General features: G+C 33.0%; 2 protein-coding genes across 3 annotated transcripts in view; one reads left to right on the top strand and one right to left on the bottom strand.

The window, feature by feature from the left end:
- The window catches only part of mor (SWI/SNF- related protein mor), a 48409-nt gene extending 46633 nt beyond the window's left edge, over nucleotides 1-1776 (bottom strand). For both annotated transcript variants that reach the window (XM_089640434.1, XM_089640433.1), the window contains exon 1: nucleotides 1598-1776. In XM_089640434.1, the coding sequence (XP_089496560.1) occupies nucleotides 1598-1714 (117 nt within the window). In that variant the 5' untranslated portion in view covers nucleotides 1715-1776. The remainder of the gene's footprint in view (nucleotides 1-1597) is intronic.
- A 1259-nt stretch (nucleotides 1777-3035) lies between these two features.
- Hcs (holocarboxylase synthetase-like protein) overlaps nucleotides 3036-20432 on the top strand; it is a 31739-nt gene continuing 14342 nt past the window's right edge. Inside the window, exons 1-9 of the mRNA XM_089640102.1 lie at nucleotides 3036-3150; nucleotides 3707-3898; nucleotides 10679-11016; nucleotides 11871-12009; nucleotides 12244-12973; nucleotides 13361-13559; nucleotides 14292-14416; nucleotides 15252-15384; nucleotides 17094-17279. Coding sequence (XP_089496228.1) covers nucleotides 3763-3898; nucleotides 10679-11016; nucleotides 11871-12009; nucleotides 12244-12973; nucleotides 13361-13559; nucleotides 14292-14416; nucleotides 15252-15384; nucleotides 17094-17279 — 1986 coding nt within the window. The 5' untranslated portion in view covers nucleotides 3036-3150; nucleotides 3707-3762. The remainder of the gene's footprint in view (nucleotides 3151-3706; nucleotides 3899-10678; nucleotides 11017-11870; nucleotides 12010-12243; nucleotides 12974-13360; nucleotides 13560-14291; nucleotides 14417-15251; nucleotides 15385-17093; nucleotides 17280-20432) is intronic.

Genomic DNA, 20432 nt, shown 5'->3' on the forward strand with positions numbered 1-20432 from the left:
CCCTGAGTTAATTGGTGTATCAAGATCTACCATTTGACATCTTGAAAGACAAGAAAATCAATTGATGATGAATACAGAGACTTCGAAAAGAAAACGTGGGGGAAGGATCCAGACTTAAAGTTAGGCACTAAATCATTGATCGTATGTCATTACTGGTTAAGACGTGATTGTGAAGTTCGCTTATTTGAGACAAAATGTTTGGGGTCTGATGTGTCCCAACTAAGCGGAATCGACCTTATATATAAACACATTATCTAAGACAGGATAATTAACAAAAACACTATTTTTCAAAAAACACAAGTTATTACAAAAATAGAATCAGCTAAAAATTTAACATAAGGACAACAACAGTTGATAACATGCTATTATCAAGAGATGATGTTACCTATTACTGTTAACGCTTCCAATATTATGAACGTGAAAACACCGGTTATTATGGAAAAAATCTATGTAACCTAAATACATACTTATTTAACCTAAGTATATTTAAAGTAACCAAAATTGGTTAGGTACCGTTGAAAACTTGCAACACCGGCTGCTATGAAGAACATTCATATATATCTCGAAAAAGTTTTATTGTCTTTGTTTTTATGAAATATTCCGGTGTTTCTTCATGTTTAACTTTTCTGAGATTCCTCGGGCACCGTCAAGTCACTTTGTTATATTTTTGGAATTCAGTTTCAAAATAAATTGCTCTTGGTATGGTGGAAACCTCTGACCATTGACGATAACGATGATGACAATAAAGTTTGTGAGCAATTATTAACCGCTCATGCAGCTTCAGCAGCTCTAGATTTTCATGCTTATTTACTGTGTTTTTCGTCTACGTATTTCCTTATAGAAAATAAATACCACTTCTTGATATTATATTTGAATATCTGACACTATGTATCATTTGAAATCAAGTGCAATTTCCAAAATCTGTACCTATTAAAAGTGCGGCGGTTGGGGAAATATTTACCCAAATCTGCAAGTGATTCCATGGAAAGCATTAGAAAAATATTTGTACAACACCTTTAGGTAGTTTTCAACCAATACGGCGCTATAAAAATTATCCAAATATTATTGTATTGAATTATTCTCGGTTTATATAATACTATCTAAAGCCTCTATCTACAAAACATTTTACTTATACGTTATACAAAGGTAATTTTTAAGAAAGGACAAAATCGTACGTCAACAATGAAGAATATTGGTGGCATTATTTGACATTTCTACTATTATCGCTCTCGCTTTGCTGTGTATTTCGTGAGCATTTCTAAGGCAAATGTGGGAAATTTATGCGATAATTTAGAAGAATAACTGAAGATCTAACTTTTAGTGTGGCTAGATACCAGATAAAAACTAAACCTACAGTACATAATGCTAGAAACTCATTAAAAAAATTCCTAGGCATTCGTGTTTACATTCCAAAACCAAGTATAAGTAAGGGAAATAAGGAACCTATTTTAGCAAATTGATAAACATCAACAAATAAGGGTGTAATAACACACTTTTAGCGTACATTTTGAGAGAAAACCTAACTAATACACATAAAAAGAAGCTGTCACATAAGCAAGTAGGGACAATTAGGCGGCAAGCCAATGTAGATACCAACCTTTTTACAGTTTTTCTGAAGCCATACTCTCACTGCGTCGAATTGTTGTAGAGTCTCGGTAGCTTGGAAGAAGTCTGCGTTAGGACTTCCATCCTTTTTAGGCCCAAAAGCCATCATTTTTATAATTTTCCGTAATTCCAAATGACGCTATAAAAACAACGCGCCGAAACTTGCATGAAGTTAGTTAAACAATCTCGCAACAGCGGCCATTTTGAAAGCGTATTGCCAGTGTTTAAATCTTCATATTTTTGGACAAAAGGTCAAAACTGCGCAAAGACTATGTTTTAATATTGTCTGGAACAAAACTTTGTTTTTTTTTAGAAGGTCAATGAACTCTTTTTTTAATTGAATTTTCAATTTTTAGATTAAAACGAAACTTTCGCAAACGTACTAATATTTCACAATCAATCAATGCTAAAAAAATCAAAATTGCGGCAAAGGGATCGCAATTTTTTAACCTTGATTGATGTTAATACATCTTTTACTATCTCTCAAAACGTAATTTGTTGTTTTTTGTAGTAATTAATTTAAAACAAAAAGTATTTTACTTATCTGAGCTTATTAATAATGCGGCGGTTGGGTAAATATTTTATATTCTTTTTTTGTTGTTTTTTTTACGGTTTTGAATATATTTATTTTTTACTATTGGGCTATAGAACGCTGGAGCACAGCTATAAAGATATCAATTATTTAGGTTCGTCAAGTTTAGTTGCTCTCTGGTAGGAACTTTAACAAGATGATCATGGTCTTGAGGTTACAAGATGATGCACCCTGAATATGTTGAAATACCTGTTCCTAGCCAAATAAATCTTTTTTAAAAACTTATTTGAAGTATTTTTTACTAAATCAAGGGCCCGTTTGGTCGCATCTCAAAATATTGACTGTTAAGTGATAAGCTTCCAGAAGCATATTATATTTACGTCTCTTGTACAGCTTTGGGAATGGTTTGGTGTCTTATTCAGGATTCAGCATATTACCCAGATAAAATTGTAATGAACCACTATTTACATCCGTAACTCCGTTTAACTTTTCCCTTTATTTGGACTAAAAAATTCCTCAAAACACTGTTTATCATGATTATAAACTCTGACAGATAATTTATTTTAAAGGTCATAACTCATAACACATGCATTTTTCATATGGGCAAAAGTTATATTTCGTTGAAAATGCTATTCCAGTTTTCCATAACACATGCATTTTTCATATGGGCAAAAGTTGTATTTCGTTGAAAATACTATTCCAGTTTTCGTTTTAGAGACATGACTCTATCCATGAACCAAAAGCCCTTTTCGGCATGAACCTAAAATTTAGGTTCAGGTTTTAGATTCTACCTTAATTCCCCCCCTCTTCTCTAGATTTCTACTCTATGATTTTTCATTTTGATAGTTGTAAGTTGTCAGCATTTATTTATGGTTGTCAGATTTTCTTCTATGACATTGTTTATGTTGTCAGCGTGAAGGCGGTCGTGTTATCAGTTTTTGTGATTTTTTCAATAATTTACAAAAAAGTTTAAATAAAATATGACATAAGTTGCTAGCCGTCCTTATTTTTTAGTGAGTATTAAAACTTTTTGTATGTTTTTAGAGTTAGGTTTTACTTCCGTCATATGCCTGAACAAAAAAAATGGATTTATTTTCAAATAAATTATTTTTTATGGTTTATTTCAATGTTTTAACCTGCCCTTTGATATTATAGTTATGTGTTCAACATTCTCCATGAATGTTTCCTTCAATTCAGCGTAATGGTTACGTGTAGCATAACAATATTACCTAATATCGATTTTTTTACCATCAATATCTGGAAAATACTATTTTATTCACTAATGCAATTTTCAAAGTTGAAACATGAAATAAAGCAAACTGATTCGTCTTACTGATTAAAACACTAAAAATCATTCAAATACCTACTACTACGATTTTTATTTTAGGCTATATTTTCCCATCAATAACTAATTCATTTTGTTGTGGTAAGTGGTAATCAGCTGCAATTTAATATTTTATTACATTTTTCTGCTTTCATTTCAGAATAAAATTATTCTAATTCTTGTGATGTTATTTTGTCAGTAATAAAAGCTTTCCTAGATGTTAATAATAATTCCATAATTTTCAGACTCCTGCCAAAGGATGACTATGTTCCTAGCGTAGAACCTAGAAAAGTGAGTCAGCATGTTCTTGACACTATTCTACATGATAGCCACCTGGATGAAAGCTTGGCAACTTCGCTCCATCAGGACGAAGTTGCTTCAGCATGTGTCTGCTGACTCCTGTGTCGTTTTGTACAAAGTTCCTGATGATGTCGAAGGTAATGAAATTCATTTAAATTCAACACGACATTGAATGGAAAAATTCAGGTAAAAGTTCCTTACTCTGCTGACTTCTTAATACGCACAAATTATTGAAATAACAAAATAATTTAACTTCAACTTAATTATTGCAACAACTATTTATGTCTGGGGAGATAGATAAAGATGCATTAATGTTCCAATTTAAATAGTTTAACCTTTTCTATGCGTCATAAATTTGTATCACTTCGTTCACACGCGGGGCTATTTATCATCAATCTAATTTATGACTTTAAACAATAATCACGCATGGATTTTAAAATTGGTTTTAAAAAATACGTCGCTTATGTCTTGAATTATCTTTTCAAGTATAAATAAACAATCCGAACATCAATGGGACTTGATAAAAATTCGAAGTATATATTCATAATGTAACTGATACGGTATACCCGGGCGGCCATGTTAATATTTCAAGGATAACGATACACATGCATAAACATACCGGAGTACAGCTCTTCAACTGTGGTGCGATGTAAGTGCTTGATTTATGGGTGCGATGTCGCGTTTGACTGGGATACATGAAATATTGACACACTTAAAAAGGTTCATATAATAAAAAATAACTACACTTAAATTTACAAAAATTATGAAATAATTTTTTTGTTATTATATCACCGTAAATATGTATCACTTAATATATTTTTTTATCGTGATAAATTTTGAAACAGTTCTCAACGCATAACGGCAGAATCATGGCTTTCATGTATTTCAGCAGCTTCGCAATTATTATCGACGTCACTGTCACTAATTTCAAAATCTGAATCTATTTCTAAAGTAGCACCAAATATTTCTTCGTCATTAAGACCACGACCCGACATTTTGTATTTTGGCAATAAAAATACTTTCAAAAATTGATAAAAAGTCAAACTTGTACAACTTTACACTTGATTTTTCACTAAAAAAAAGTTTTAACCACGTATCTTTATTTGAAAATAATCTAACACTGACGAAATTTTATATTTCTTCAATAGTTTGAATGAATGTATGTAACTGAACTTATTTTAAAATATGATAAATCAGATGAATGTACACTGTAATTAAAATAGTTCATATCCACGAAAAAGCAAACAATAATTCGATAAAACAATGTAATCTACACGGCGAGCGTCTCTGTTTGAGAATCTTATAAAATGCGCCTGCGCAATAACGTGTGTAAAGACGCGGGAAGAATTCAAACTGATTCATTTTTCGCTCTGAGTTGGAAGATTCCTTCAAATCTTTGTATCGATGATTAGGATACGTATTATGGATAAATATCGTAAGATGTCAGTAGTGTAAAGATGTGAGATTTTTTAGGAGTATAAGTTTTACCGTGCTCAAGCATGTTTCATACCCATAACGCCGAAGAAATTTTGCGTCGCACAGATTTGCCTCCCGCGTACAGGGCATGTACAGTGCGTCGCAGGCGTGCGTCTCCTGCAGGGAAAGGGTTAAAAATATAATATTTTGAGTAACTGCACAAATTGGGGTATGTTGTGAGGCTGAAGGTAATGGGGAGGGGAATTAGATGGTGAAGAGGAAGGTAGGGAAGTATCTGGATATTCAGATCTGGTCACAAAACATGGCCAAAGCCATTTCGAGCAATGTTTCAATTCTGAATGGTGATCTTACACCAGGCCAATGCTGAGAGTATCTTCCACTCTGGAACATGCTGCAAATATACTCAGTATTATTTTAAAGGAGTAATTTGTGATTGAATTGAATTTAAAAAACACAAATTAATCAAATAAAATTTACTTGCGCATGCCTGGATTTGAACCCACAAACTGGCTTGCTAATCGAGAACCTTACCCTCGACCATGGAGGCCATGTGATACAACTATGTGATATTTCCCATTTTTAATGCCATGTTTAATCTTGTTAATATGATGTGACTTTTGCTGAAAGATTCCGTTTCAATCTAAATATGCACCACTTATTTAAATAACCCAAACCAGGAACCTAATATCCTATTTTGTGCATGTTTTTCCATTCCCCCCTATGTAAATAGTTGTTTCTCGTACCAATTATGTTTAAAATGAGTTTTATTTAAAAAAGTTGGCTTATTTAGAAGTATTTTTACCTCATTTAGAATGTTTTGAAGCTGGTAAAACAACTGTGGGTTGCGGTGGTCGAATAAGTCTGCAACAGTGGTGGAAACAGTATGTAGAGTGATAAAAACGAATGAGTCAATGAACATAAATCAGTTGTACATCACTGATTCACAATGCCAAACCAACAATAAAAATCAGATGTATTGTCTGTAATATGTAATAGTTTCATTATCATTTTGTAATGTTCACAACAGGACCCACCTATTTTCCTCTAGTATGACCCAGAGTTGCAAGTCTTATAAATATATACTTCAAAGTTCTATGTAGGTGCATTGTGTATTAGTACATGTAATGATGGAATTGAATCTATTTACTTCACAATAAGCCTGACGAAAGCCGTGAATGTGTTAGTGTGATATTTAAATTTGTTTAATACAGATTTATTTTCAATTTTATTTTTCACTAACTGAAGTTCCCTGTAATTTCCAAATTTAATGTAGACATTGACCTTCCTCTAGTATTGAAAGTTAAGTGTGCATAATTTCGTAATACAACTGTAGATTTATATAGAAAACAAATTCACACCGCCCGCCCGCCATCTGCCACAGATACTCTTTTTAATATAAATATATTTTAACTCCACAAATAAGGCCCTGAGGTTTCATTCAGGGCCTGTGTCATCTTTGGGAATGCTGTGTGCCAAATCTATTTAAAGAATAGAAGGTGTGAACTTTGGCATTGAAGAGACCCATGTGGTAGGTGAGACACAACACAAAAGTAGGCAAATTATTTCACTGTTAAGCAGAGGATAACGCATGAGAATGGATTATTTTTACAACTCATTATCATGCATAATATCGAGCTACGATCCCAAAAACATCGTAACCGATAGTTTGCCTCAAATAGCATTTTTTATCATAAACATCTTAAAATTCTAGATGCAGTGGCGGCTCTTCTATGGGGGTCTTTTGGTCAATGACCTCCCAAAATATGCTGCAATAGTATTAATATTAAAAAGATGTAACAAACTACCCGATTATTAATTTAGTTTTAATATTTGTATGGTAATAGCGGGTTCCAGTGCCATCTAGCGTCCAAATGAGAAGCTACTGTATGTACCTACCGTGGGTCACTTCAAGTTTTATTCAAAATTCAAAAAAATATTTATTGCACAAAAAGAGTACAAAAGGTATAGCTTATAGGTTACATCCTATTTCTTCCAGCTAACCCAACAAATACACATTATATTACATAACCCAACGATTACATGTTAACAAATGTATGTAAATAAAAAATAAAAAACAGAGGTATTTAAGTATATATATATATTTTTTTAAAATTTTATTTATATTTATTTATTTATTTTGTATCCCAAGCTATCTCATTTCTTTCTCTTTGCCATACAGACAAATAAGGTAAACACTATCGTGTCTGATGTATGCTTAGTATCATAAAAAAAATTATTTTAAAGGGATTTTCGGACATGACTGCGGTGAGATAGAGATATCTGCGACCTAATATTATTAAGGTATTAGAGGGAGATGTGAAAAAATGTTAGTCGAAAGTTTTTTGTGTGAAAAATGATAGCTATCTTGAACTGGAATATTAGTTAGCGAAATTATGTTTATCATTGATGTAATTTGCATGGAATAATTTAAAATGTCAACTTGTGTGGATATCATATCGAAAGAAATCGCAAACAATACATCATATTCATAAACATATGAAAGTGACAATTAGTTTATGTTACAAGAGAGAAAAATAAAGATTTTTTTGTATTTCTTGGGCATTAACTACGTAACAACTTCCAGAAATTTTTGTTTTTTTTAGTTTTATTTGCCAATATAGATTAGTTACTTAAATTTAGTTTACTTTGCTACCAGTTTCGACAAAACCATGTCATTAACTAGCAATCTTAAAACTAACTTTAAAATTATATAAGTACAGAAAGATTAGATTTTATTAGGTAGAAAAGTAAACAAAATTTAAGTATCAAATGTACATTGGAAAATAAAACTCAATAAAAAAAAGAGGAAACAAAAGTTATAATTTTTATCAGTGCTTTTGCTTTCATTGTTTATTTTTTAAGTCTTCTGACAAACAATGGACTGAGGTTGGAGTTAGTGATTAAAAAACCTTTCAATAGGAAAAGATCTTTAAAAGAAAAAAAAAACATTCATTAGTTATATGTGTAAATAATTAGATAAATAATCTTAAATCAAACAATATTGTACTACCGGCTTCAGAATAGTTGGGTACCGGCAAATTAATTACATGCATTGGCGTTTATAATATTCACCATGCATTAGCATTATATATGTATTAACATTTCATATTAATTTTTTTTTCAATTAACCTTCAACTTCTTGATCCCTAGAGCCTGGCTAGATGCATAATAATATTTGAGAACAATTGGTATTCTCAATATTTGAGTATACCAATAAGGAAGTTGAGTCCATTTTTTTAATTTTTTTTATCAATGTTCGCATTCAAACTTAAATACTGGTTTTTTTTTTTTTTTTAAAGTTTGTTTTCATAATTAAATTAATTCTCAAAGTTTAAATTTTACTAAGCCCGCCAAAACGAGCGGAATCCGAGCGGTAAGAGGCGGGGTGTGGGTGTGACGTCATTCGAACTGTGAAAACCACGTCGCTTAAGCATTTTGTATGGAAAAATTTTTAATTCTTAAACAAGGAATTCCAGTAATTTTTTTACCAATGTTAACCGTCTATTAGAATTGATGTTATTAAAAAAAAAAAGAAAATTGATTAAGATTTCATAGTTAAATTAATATTTTAAGTTAGAATATTTGCTTTTCCCGCCCGGTACGGTACTTGTACGGTATTTCCGTCGCTATTTGTCGACGTGCCCCGCGCGAATTCAGGACCACCGCGCAGAAAAGTAAAGACCAAAAGTAAAATAACGGTTTACAGCCCAGTTCACTGTGAGACTTTTCTGGGCGGCCGGCGGCCTGAAGTGTATCACATGTTATGTGACATGTATAATAATAAAAACTTCTAAGTTATGCAATAAACAACATATTATTATAAAGCACTATACGAATATGTATCTTTAGAAATCCATTTCATATAATAATAACAACAAATACGTACATATATTTGACAAACCCAAATAAACGTTTGGCCTATACACCTCTCTCATCTAAACCGACCATCTCTCATGTAATAGAAAGAGATGCACCATAGGTGATCCGTTGTACGTACAAGTCACGACACATGTGACGTCAGAATTCTTTCGACCAATCGTGGAGCGTATACAGTCTATTGCTATTGAATGCTTTTTCAAGAACGTTTAACTAATTCTAAGAATAATAATATAGAAATTTATATATTTAGAATCGATATTTTTTGATCTACATGAACATATTTTTTATAAGTCAAAATATTTTTCACTCAACTTCCTTATTATCACGCCCAAAATGGATTCTCTACCAGTGTACCCATTATATAAGTTTTTATCCACTCAAGCGATTTTTGGCATATTTACACCAAGTTTGCAAAAATGTTTTTAGCGATCGCTTACCATAATGTGCCAAATTTATATAACCTCAAAATATAGGATAAACTGTGAAATCTAGGTGGATCCATTGGCTTTAACCCTTAGGATACGACCAACTACAATAGCAGCTCAGTGAAATCATGACTACCTTCAGGTGCACTGCAATGAACAGTGTGTAGAGCTAGGTTTTAGATGTTTTGAACGCATTTCAATGTTGTCCATGAAAATTCCTAAGTAAAACGTTGACATTGTAGATGTCTGTTAATTATTTCAAATAAAATTTTCAATATTATTAAATTAAATTAAATTAGCGGTCTTCTAAGGGTTAAACTGTAGTAAGTAGTTTCATATGCTTCCATATTTATATTTTGAGAAATGCTATTAATTAAATAATATGGTAAATGTATAAATATATATGACACCAATTGCTCGAGTAGATATATCATACAAAAAGTACTTAACCCTTTAATTATTAGGAGACCAAATTTGGTCCCAAACATCATATGAATTTGGTTTCCTAATATTTAGAGGGTTAAACAAAAAAAAGTGCAAAACATTGTAGAAGACAAAGATTAACCAATGTATTTCTAAATAGCCTGGCAAAAAACTGTAACTGCTATTTATTTCCAAAGCAATGCAAATTTAAAAATTTTCATAATGTAAGGTGGATGGCATTCAATAAGGTAAACATTCGCTTTAAAGTTTAAAAAAAAATGAGAAGAAAACGTCTCATGTATAATTTCATTTTAGTCAGTTACGATCTTGGCATGATATGTCAAGTAAGTTTAAATATAAGAATTAATCGACTGGAATTTTTTATTCATTATATACATGAAAAAAGACGGTTGAACATTTATTCACACTGCAATTCTACGTATATCCCTGTGTTGTTGCGGATGAAATTGACAGATTGGTTGAACATATTTGTACGTTCTAGTGTAATAGATAATAAAGCAGACTAAATGAGTAAATCAATGAAGAAGAAAAAATAAAGTTTTGCATAGTTTGTTTTTAATGAGTTTTTATTATTTTTATTTTTAGTTTTTAAAAACTCATTAAAAATAAAAACTCATTAAAAACAAAAAATGTCTAGAAATTGTTACATAGTGAATGCCAAAGAAATACAAAAAATTTTGCATAGTTGTTGAGAAGAATAAATTATTATTTTAAACCTGTTTCTTTTTTTAGAATGCTCACGAGCCTGCTCCGGTCTCTGCACCGACCCAAAAGACGCTCACATCTCTGAGGTTCTCACCGTAAAGGGCAATGCCTGCGCCTGTGCTCTGCGGCCCACCCGCTCCCTCCTCCTGTCCTCGTGGCGTGCGCCCCCGCCCTCACCCTCTCGCCTGGCGCTGCTCCCCCTACTGGAGAGGGCCCCCGTGCACCCCCATGCCTCCCGCCCACCTTCCAGCCAGGATCTGGTGTTGCCTGGAACCTCTAAGGGGAGATTGGTGTCTGATGATGTCAGCGTCTTGCTGGAGTGCGATCTTAATTGGGAAGACACGGATGAAATTAATATCTTGCCGGTAAGTTAATTTTTAATTTATTAAAAATTTTCTGTTCATTACCCTGTTTTATTTATTTTTTTATGAGAAATCGCGTAAGAGTCCCAACTGCTCCCAACCGTCTGGAGCCAGTGAGACTAGTATCCCCAATATGGGTATGTTGTGATGCTGAAGGTAGGGGGAGGGGAAGGAGATGGGGAACAAAAAGGTGGAGAAGTGCCTGGCTATTAAAATCTGGATGAAACACGGCCAATGCCATTTCAAGAAACGTTTCAATTACGAATGGTGTTCTTACACCTGTGCGATACTGAGAGTATCTTCCACTCTGGAACGTTCCGCAAATATACTACATATTATTTTAAAATGAGTAAATTGTGAAACAACAAAAATATAAAATCTTACCTTTAAGCATGGGATATTTAACAAATATAGCACGCTATACGCATGCTATATTTGCGTGGCTTGGTCTATTTCAGCATATCACTAGCCATACATTCACATTGGTAGTGTACGGCGAGCGATATACTGAAATACGCTAAGCCATGATGCATATAGTGTAATGTGTCGCCTACCTTAATCATACAGTAATATGTTATGATGTCCAAACACCAAGAAAACTTAATTTTAATTACACACCTGCACACATATTTTCTACTAAAAACAATTAAAAACTTGCTTAGGAAACTGCATTAGAGTCAAAGGATTGAAAACAGCATTATTTTGCTTATACGGAAATACTAGACATTTTATTTTACTTGTAAATCAAATTTTGGATTCATAATTAGGAGGTGCAACTTTTGCTTTCAATTTATTAGAACTTATGAAGTGATTTCTTTTGAAATTTAAAAATTGATGTAAATTGTAACCTTTTATAGGAAAGTGAAGCGTGGCGTATTGTTGCCTGGAGAGTGGGGGGATCCCAACTGGCCCTGGCACTGAGGGGAGACATGGAGAGATTGTCCTCTCTTGCAGCTTCATTCCTCAATAATCAGGGACCACTGGCAAGATTGCAAAGTAACCAAACCTACCATCACTAAACTTATACTTGGCAATAATTCACTTATTATAAGCTATACCATATACACTTTACCTGTATATTATGTATGTTAAAACTGGAACATTCCTCATGAAATATTTGGATGTCCAATACCAATAGGATCAGACCTTACTGCCTAGACCGAATTCTTCAAACATGTTCCAATACATTTTATCTTGTGTGGGAATTGATGATAATGCTATTATTTTCAGCTGTCAAATTTGAAGGCACTCCGATCTCTCTCTCGGATAAAGAAACAATTGCCGTGTCACGAGCCACCATCCATGGCTCCCCGAGGCACAGATCTAAATATCTGGCAACACTAGAAAAGATCTGCAAAGTCCTGCCGTCAATTTCAGAAAACACTTCCATTCCGCCCCCAGCGGCACAAACCAAAATCATTCCTACAAAAGAAAAAGCGATTTCAAAAAAAGCTGACGTTACTGAATCTAATGGAACTCACGCTGACCTAGATAAAATGAAAGCTAGTAAACCAGAGTTAATAAAGCGTAAGAAAGAAATTGAAGTAGAGAAAGTAATACCTAAACTTAGTGCTGCAGGGAGTGAAAATGGAAGTAGTGACAACGGCGACACTATTACGAAACTTCCCATCATCCCAAAAAAATCTGATCTTAAACTAGAACTCAGCAACAAGTCAGCTCCTGAGAAACCTCAACAACCAAAGACAGTAACTCTGTGCAGCAATTCCAAAACCACGGTTTCTCATAAGAAGACAGTCACCAAGTCTTTGGGGAAGAGAAGCAGCTCCAAGACTTCCATACTAGACGATCCAATTGCAATCGGGGAGAAGTCTAATAAAGGCGGTGGTTCGTGCCCCAGTTTGCCAATAATTAGGCCACCGAATATCCTAGTTTACTCTGACAGTGCTGTGACCAGGGAAAATATTGCCAGAACACTGAGAAACGTTTTGGATCCAGACAGGTAAATTCAATTTATTATTTAATTATTTTTTTCGTGTTTTCTTTTTTTTTATACACCAATATATCATGGAGAAGATTACATATTAAAAAAAGAGGTACATGCAAGTACAAAAAGGTCATGGGTCATGTACTATTAATAAAATCATACAAATAGCCAAAATGAATAATTTATATTTCCACCGGTATCGTAACAATCGGTTTAACTTTTTTTAGTTTATTTCTATACATACATTACAGTGTCTACCAAATTATTTACATATGTATATATTTAAAACTTTTGTTTGTGTTTGTTTTATGCTGAGTGTAAGAATAAATACAATACGAATGTGTTTTCGAAATATCGAGTTCTCTCAATTTTTCTCAAGAAATAATAATTGGTAAATTTCAGGTATGCAGTATATTGCACGGGAGACGAGAGCTCCCTGGAGACAGTGGGGCCCATGGGAGCTTCACTCCTAGTGGTGGGGGGTGCTCTGCCTCCTCGGGCTTCAGCTATCCTCCTTCAATCCTTGCTGGGAGGGGCCCGGGTCCTCTCATTGTGTTCCGATCTCCTGCTCACTGTACTGCCGTATTACCATACTGCCGAGGTAAGAACCTATTTTTTCTATTATATTTATTTATTAACATTGTAAACAGTCTTTATGAATTCATATTTAACTGTGTTAGGAAGCTTACAAACAATGTTAACAATGTACATAGTATAAAAGAGTTCTGATAAAGTGCATCAACTTAAAGCAACCAAAAGTGTAATTATGAAATAATTATTGATGTTAAACACTACATCGCATGAGCCAGATCTAATTATTGTTTGCATCATACATACATTCTTCCACAAATATGCGCATGTATCCAATATTCACATTGCAAATAACTTGTCGCTCACAGTCGCTACTGAAATCGCGAGACCTGTGTCGCCACCAATCATTGTTGAATTCTCGAAATGTTTACATAGCCTCCCTTACAACTAAACAGTTGCTGCCATTCTTTGTTGACTGTTCCTAGCACTGATCTAAAGCACATCCATTGTTACAGAATGTCTGTTGCAAGTGATGTTTAAAGTATCAACGATGTGAGTGTAAACAACCTCCTCCTTCTGATCACGGGAGACTGGTGTCGCTGATAAGTTTACAAAATGTGTGCCTGAGTACGATACTCTGTACAGATGTATTGCGCTAGTTGCCAAGATAATTGAATCAAAGTATCAGGTACTTGCATACCCCTGTGGAAGAAGGGCCTTCAGCTACCAAAAGAGAGGCTAAACATTGAGAGATTTCCTCCACCGTTAAGGGAAGATGAATAAAGCTGATTGTGTATTTCAGGTGCGGGAGAGAGAGCTTGCCAGCTTCACCTATGACAAGTGGAGTTCAGTGAAGCTGCTACACCATGTGTTTTGCTACCAAGCTTCTCCAGCACGAAGACAATTTTCCGCTGCTCCTACCGCACAGTAATTACATATTCTTTATTTACTTCCTTTCATTCTATGCATTTCAAACCAACACTGATTATTTCACTCCAAGTTATCAATTTATCCTATTAATTATTAATATTTCTTCTTATTCACAGCCCTACTTTAACCTTCGACATTCCAAGATGCAAAACAATACTTATGTTACCATGAGGGGTCACTGAGATACTCCACATTTTTTACAAATTATTTTTATGGATTTTGTAGGCATACAAATAATTTCATTATTTAAGCTAATAGTGTAGGTTACACCTCCCTGTGGACAGAAGAAGGTTTAATTTACTATGATCGCTCTTTTCGTGTAACTGGCCCACTCATTTGGAATAAACTTCATTCAGCTCTTACTAATCTCCAGAATTTGGCCGAATTCAAACGGTCTTTAAAAACAAAATTATTTAATACTTCCTTTCAATATTTTATAATAAGCCATATTCGTAAACTTCCGGTAATTGTTTGGTTTCGGTTGCCTCCTTATTGTACCTTTTTTTAATGTCTACTCAGAAGATTCTAATTTCTGAGCACAAATTGCCTCCTGTTTTAGTTTTAATGTTCTTGTTTTGTCCTTTCCTTCTATCATTGTTATTCTTTGTTTTTTCATCACTTTGTATAAACTGTACATTTAGTGTTATATTATTAGATCTGTATTGGGTAAGGTGCACTGTAGAAATAATTTTAAAAACATAACCACTAACACTAAATTACCGTTTTTAAGTTTGTTATAGTAAAGCGGACTTGAAGTGAAATGACACTAAACTGCGCTATATAAATTTTATTAATATTATTAATGTTTTTCTTTTAATTTGTTTAATTCCAGTCCAACAGAGTATAAAGGCCACAACGGCCATGTGCTCCGTGTAGAAGTCCTGGCTGCTGAGCAGACCTGGCACACTCCTTCCTTGCTGCAGGCCAAGGATGATCGCACAGGAGGCACTGCTGTGTTTTCTCAAGTATGTTATAGTTTAACCATATACACTTTCACTACCCCAATTTATATTAAAGAATGAACAAGATTCTCCTCTGGGTTTAGGAATGTGTTCATCCTCATTATCCACCCATAAAAATCAAGTGGATGAAAAAATACCCTAATATGCTTTCTATTCTATTCCATTTTATTGGTCGACCAATTAGAGTTAAGGCAAAAAACACTAGCGTCTTACGATTGTGTGTATTGATGAATAAAAAATTTGCAGTTATATGATTAAACATATAAAGTTACAAAATATGGTTTAGATGAGTATAAAAATGTTAGAAAAATAACAGTTTAAATTACAATTGGTTTATCAACAATTTATTAGGCTATTTTTATGTAGATATTATGTATCCTTTGACTGAGTAGGTTTTTGTAATTTTACAAATTTGTGTTTTAACTAAAGACTTTTTGTAACTGGATGGTTCTCTTTTTTTCATAAGAAGCAGTTACTTTGTGGTTAGACATTATATTTTTTAAAATAAAACAAACGCTTTGTTAAATACAAAGTGTTTATTTTATTAAAAAAAAAAAAAAGGATTGTTCTCACTTATATGAGAACCTTACCACTTACTGAAGAAACCCAGCATAAATAAATAAGTATTATTTATAAACTTGTTATTAGCGAGAAAGGGACAGCAACCGTATACAACATCAAATTTGAAAATGTGTTCAAAAAGTTTTTACAGTTATTGAAAAGTTACAGAGTGTTCTTTTTACTATGTACATACCTATTTTAAAAAAAATGGATATTTACATTTTCACTGGAATTTTATTTTTTTAAGTCAATATACTGGTTTAAAATATGCTGTTCGGAATCAATACATCTGTGGGAGTGCTGTGTGTTCATTCATTATTTTCTCAAAGACAATTATAATCAACCCACATGAATAAAAAAGTTTTGTCGAAAATTTCTTTGTTTAACCTCTCAGAAAAGGACTTTTATTTACTTTGTGTTCCTTTGCGAACTGTCAAAACGCGAAAATTTTTGTGTTATTCACGAGTTTTGTTAAAAGCTTCATAACTCACGTTTTGGGAAACGTAGCCTCATTCTAAAAAATGTTTTGGAAAGATTATGAAATTCACTATCGTATTGTTTTGTTATACGTAAATATTTGCGTTTCTAAATATACATTTTCTGAAAACGTCAAAAATATGTAAAAATCGCTGACCATTATTTCAAAGCTGTGAAAAATGTACTTTTTTCTGAGTATCATAAAGAAATAACACTTTATATATTGAAGAAATATAATTAAAAACTATTAGTCACCTCAAAATATTAACCGTCCAAACTAAAATATTTTTAATAAATTATTTAGAAACGCAACAAATTATGAACGAACAAGATGACAGATTCAATCGACTCAGATAATGCACCTCTACATTCCATAGATATTCTTGAATGCAGACGCGTAGCGTTATTCATTATCGATACTCTGTTTTTTAAATCATGGCAATCCGTAAACTAGTGATGGAAATAAATCGATTTTTGTAAAATCTCGCGTGTTTACGTGAAAAGACGTACTAATGTCTTGACCGCTATTATCATATTTACGTCTTTTGACGTTCTAATGTTCCGAGTGGTTAAGAAAAGGTTTATGTGAAAAACACATGTATTTATTAATTAAAATCCTAATTAGAAGTTAGAATTCATCGCTTTTTAACAATTCGTTAAACTCCTTGTTGCAGGTCCATCTAGAACTCGACGCCCGGGAGTATCTTGGCACAGATGGGGGCTCGGCGGAAAGTGCCCGCGTGGGGGTGCTCAAGAAGCTGCTGTCCGCCCTGGGGCTGTCCACCGCTCCCTCCCCCCTAGCAGCCGCTGTCGCCACTGAGCCACTGTACACACCCGCCTACTTCCTCGGCATCTACGAGGTATAATATAACTCCACATTTATTATACTTGTTAGTTACAATCAATTTAATTATTTTATTTGATGATATCATTGTTTTGCTTTACAAATCTATTAATTTACCATTAAAATACATTTTTTTTTGTTTTTACTCAAATTATGACGTATAATATGCAACATGATATTTTTGTATAAGTAATTGGTTTGACGTTAACCTTCTACACGCCAAAATGCAAAATAAAACTTTAGTTACCCTGAGGAGTCACTGCAATACCCCACGCATGTTCATCATTACATGGCTGTTTGAACAGGTTTTGTAGAAATACCAAAAATACCAATTGTATAAATTCACTATTTAAGCTGATACATGGTGAATAGTAATTACCATGGCGATACCGACAGTATCTTCATGCTGCACATATACTTTTTATTATTTTAAATGAGTAATTTGTGAAATTAATCAAATAAAATTTACTTGCGCTAGCCGGGATTTAAACCCGCAACCTCCGGCTTGACAGTCGAGAGCCTTAACCCTCGAGCACGGAGGCCATATTCGGAGTTAACATATGAATGTGTTACAATTTTCCAAAACTGTTTTTTTTTTAATAATGAAGGTGTTATGTGCTCATCACCAATCTTGTGTATGATATTCAATAACACCTTAAACAATTGCATTATAATAATTTGTCTAGTTTTGTAACCAAACACCTCCATTCTTTCATGTCTTTGATTACTATTCTCCCAAAGAAGCCAAAATAAAATGATTTTAATTTCTGTAAACGCGTGGGGTAACTCAGTAACCCCAAAAGAACCTACGTTTTGTTTACCATCATGACTTTTTAAAGGTTAAAGGTGAATGTTTTTCATATTTATTTTTTGTGTTTTGATTGTTGATGCAAATGAAAAATTTTATAATCTTTTTGTCATAGAAAATAAAAGCTTTTTAAATATTTACTTAAATTTTCACTATCAACAAAATTGTTATTATAAACAAAACACTTGTAAATGGAAAAAAAAAACAATAACATTTTTTACTTAAATATTTTTGACCATCAACCTCGTCATGCCATTTTATCATATGTTTACCAACAGATAATTTAAAAATTAATCATTTAAAAAAATAACCATACATGACTCCAGTTAAACAAACTATGTTTTGATTTTGAATGATAATGTTGGATTAGAGATTTTAGTTTTTCACTCCTATTTGTTTGTCTATGTAGTGAATTGTTTATTTTATTTATTTATTGTTTTGTTTTGATAAATTAAATGGCAGGGCAAGCCTGCTACTGATTGCCCAATTGGTTTTGATGAACTTTAATAATTTGATTAATTAACGGTTCTAAGTTTTAATGTTTGTGTTTGCACCTTGAGGAATCCCAATAGGTATTTGTTCACTTTATAATGAATGTTAATGTAGAATTTCATCCTTAAAACTTTCACATACTAACTAATCATATGTTGTTAAATTTCATGCTTTTTACTGCAGTTTGATGTCAAAAGAGTGTGATATAATATCACATTTCAAGAGGAAACTAACAAACGTTTTCATCTTGATTCAAAGTTTAACCCATAAGGGGCCGGCAAGAAACTTCAACAAATATTTTTTTTTTGTTAAACCCAAAACTGGCAATATATATATGTAGAAGTTATGTGCTAGTTTTGTTTTAATTCTGCACCAAACTAAATATGTAAATATGCTCGAACAAATGAAGAAAAATTCCTCAGGTATGTCAATATGCAGACGCATGGAACTTATCTGAGGTTCATGCACCATATAGACTTACTTGAAGCAAAAAATAGATTTAGCCTACAGACTAGACGTTATGCAAATCTTGCAATACTTAGTTTTAATATAATTCATTATTCTATTGATAGCCCATTCCTCTTGGATTGCTGTGGCTTATACGTGCCCGAAAACTTCAGCTGTAGTCATTGCTATGACTTACTGACACAAAGAATGGCGCTGTTGAATGTAATTTCTGAAACAGTGGATGTAAATGGATTACATAATAGTCTGTCGTACAACAATAAAAAAAAATTAAAAACCATACTTCATAAAGTGGTATTTTGTTATTGTCTGCAACTAACCCAATACAGGTAATGTCCGAAGGCAAAATGCTGCAAATGCAGTGCTGCGTACCGTGCATGTGCAAGATTCTTTAGCACTGCAAATGCAGGGCTCCGGCCCCTTAGGGTTAAAGTTGTAGATTAAATTATGGTTTGAAATTTGTGTTAATTCTATTAATTTATGGCTGTAAAATTAACTTCACCCATGAATCAGTAGTAAGAAGTGTAGTGTAATGTGTTGGATAGATGTAGATTTAGATTAAACCCATGTAAACCTAAAAAAAATAGCTACCTCAAATTATTATTACGTAATGTGTACATGTGCATGAAACAATATCAAATAACCTATTTAAATATTATGTAACAAATTTAATTTACCTTTCTACAAAACATAAACAAACTCTGAATTCACAAGCATCTATTCAAACAGCATTCAATTCCTGCCTTATATTTAATTACATGCACCCAAATCCAAATAACAAGCGGCTCATAGATCTTCATTCCAAACTCGTTCAGCTCTACACTAGTCCCAATGAGAACTTGTACGTACGTCATTGATCGTCCTCTTCCTCCACACACATCTTGTATTAAAATGAAATGGACAGTATCTACTAACACAATGTCACGTACAACCTCTCGCTGGGACTAATTTATTTCTTGTTTTATTAGCACCCATGAATCTTCTCTAAATGTTATTAAAATTAAATTGATTGAATCGAGTCTACGTTATTCATACTTAAAAATTGGTTTGCACCACTTAATAACCACTCTTAACAGAAATGAGTTATTGATGCATTCACTTAGGAATGAAAGTTTATGGGCCACTTTATGTATGTGTTTCCCAGTTTGGCCTAGTTGTGTATTTTTCCCTGGTTCACATTACATTGAAAATTTATCATTTTTAGGCTTTCACATATGAAATTTGAACTGATTTTAAATAAATAAAATCATCTCCATCTTAATTATTCACCTATAAGCATCACGCATAACTTTAATTCATTTTTAAATAACCTCATTTAAACAATTAAACTGACTCAAGATCGACTAACTACAAATTTACTTTCAATCAATTTATTTTCATCTTAGTTTTATTCTCAAGGACAAT

Source organism: Hesperophylax consimilis, chromosome 15 (genome assembly GCF_061612785.1).
Source record: "Hesperophylax consimilis isolate HC1 chromosome 15, BYU_Hcon_1.0, whole genome shotgun sequence".
Classification (NCBI taxonomy): domain Eukaryota; kingdom Metazoa; phylum Arthropoda; class Insecta; order Trichoptera; family Limnephilidae; genus Hesperophylax; species Hesperophylax consimilis.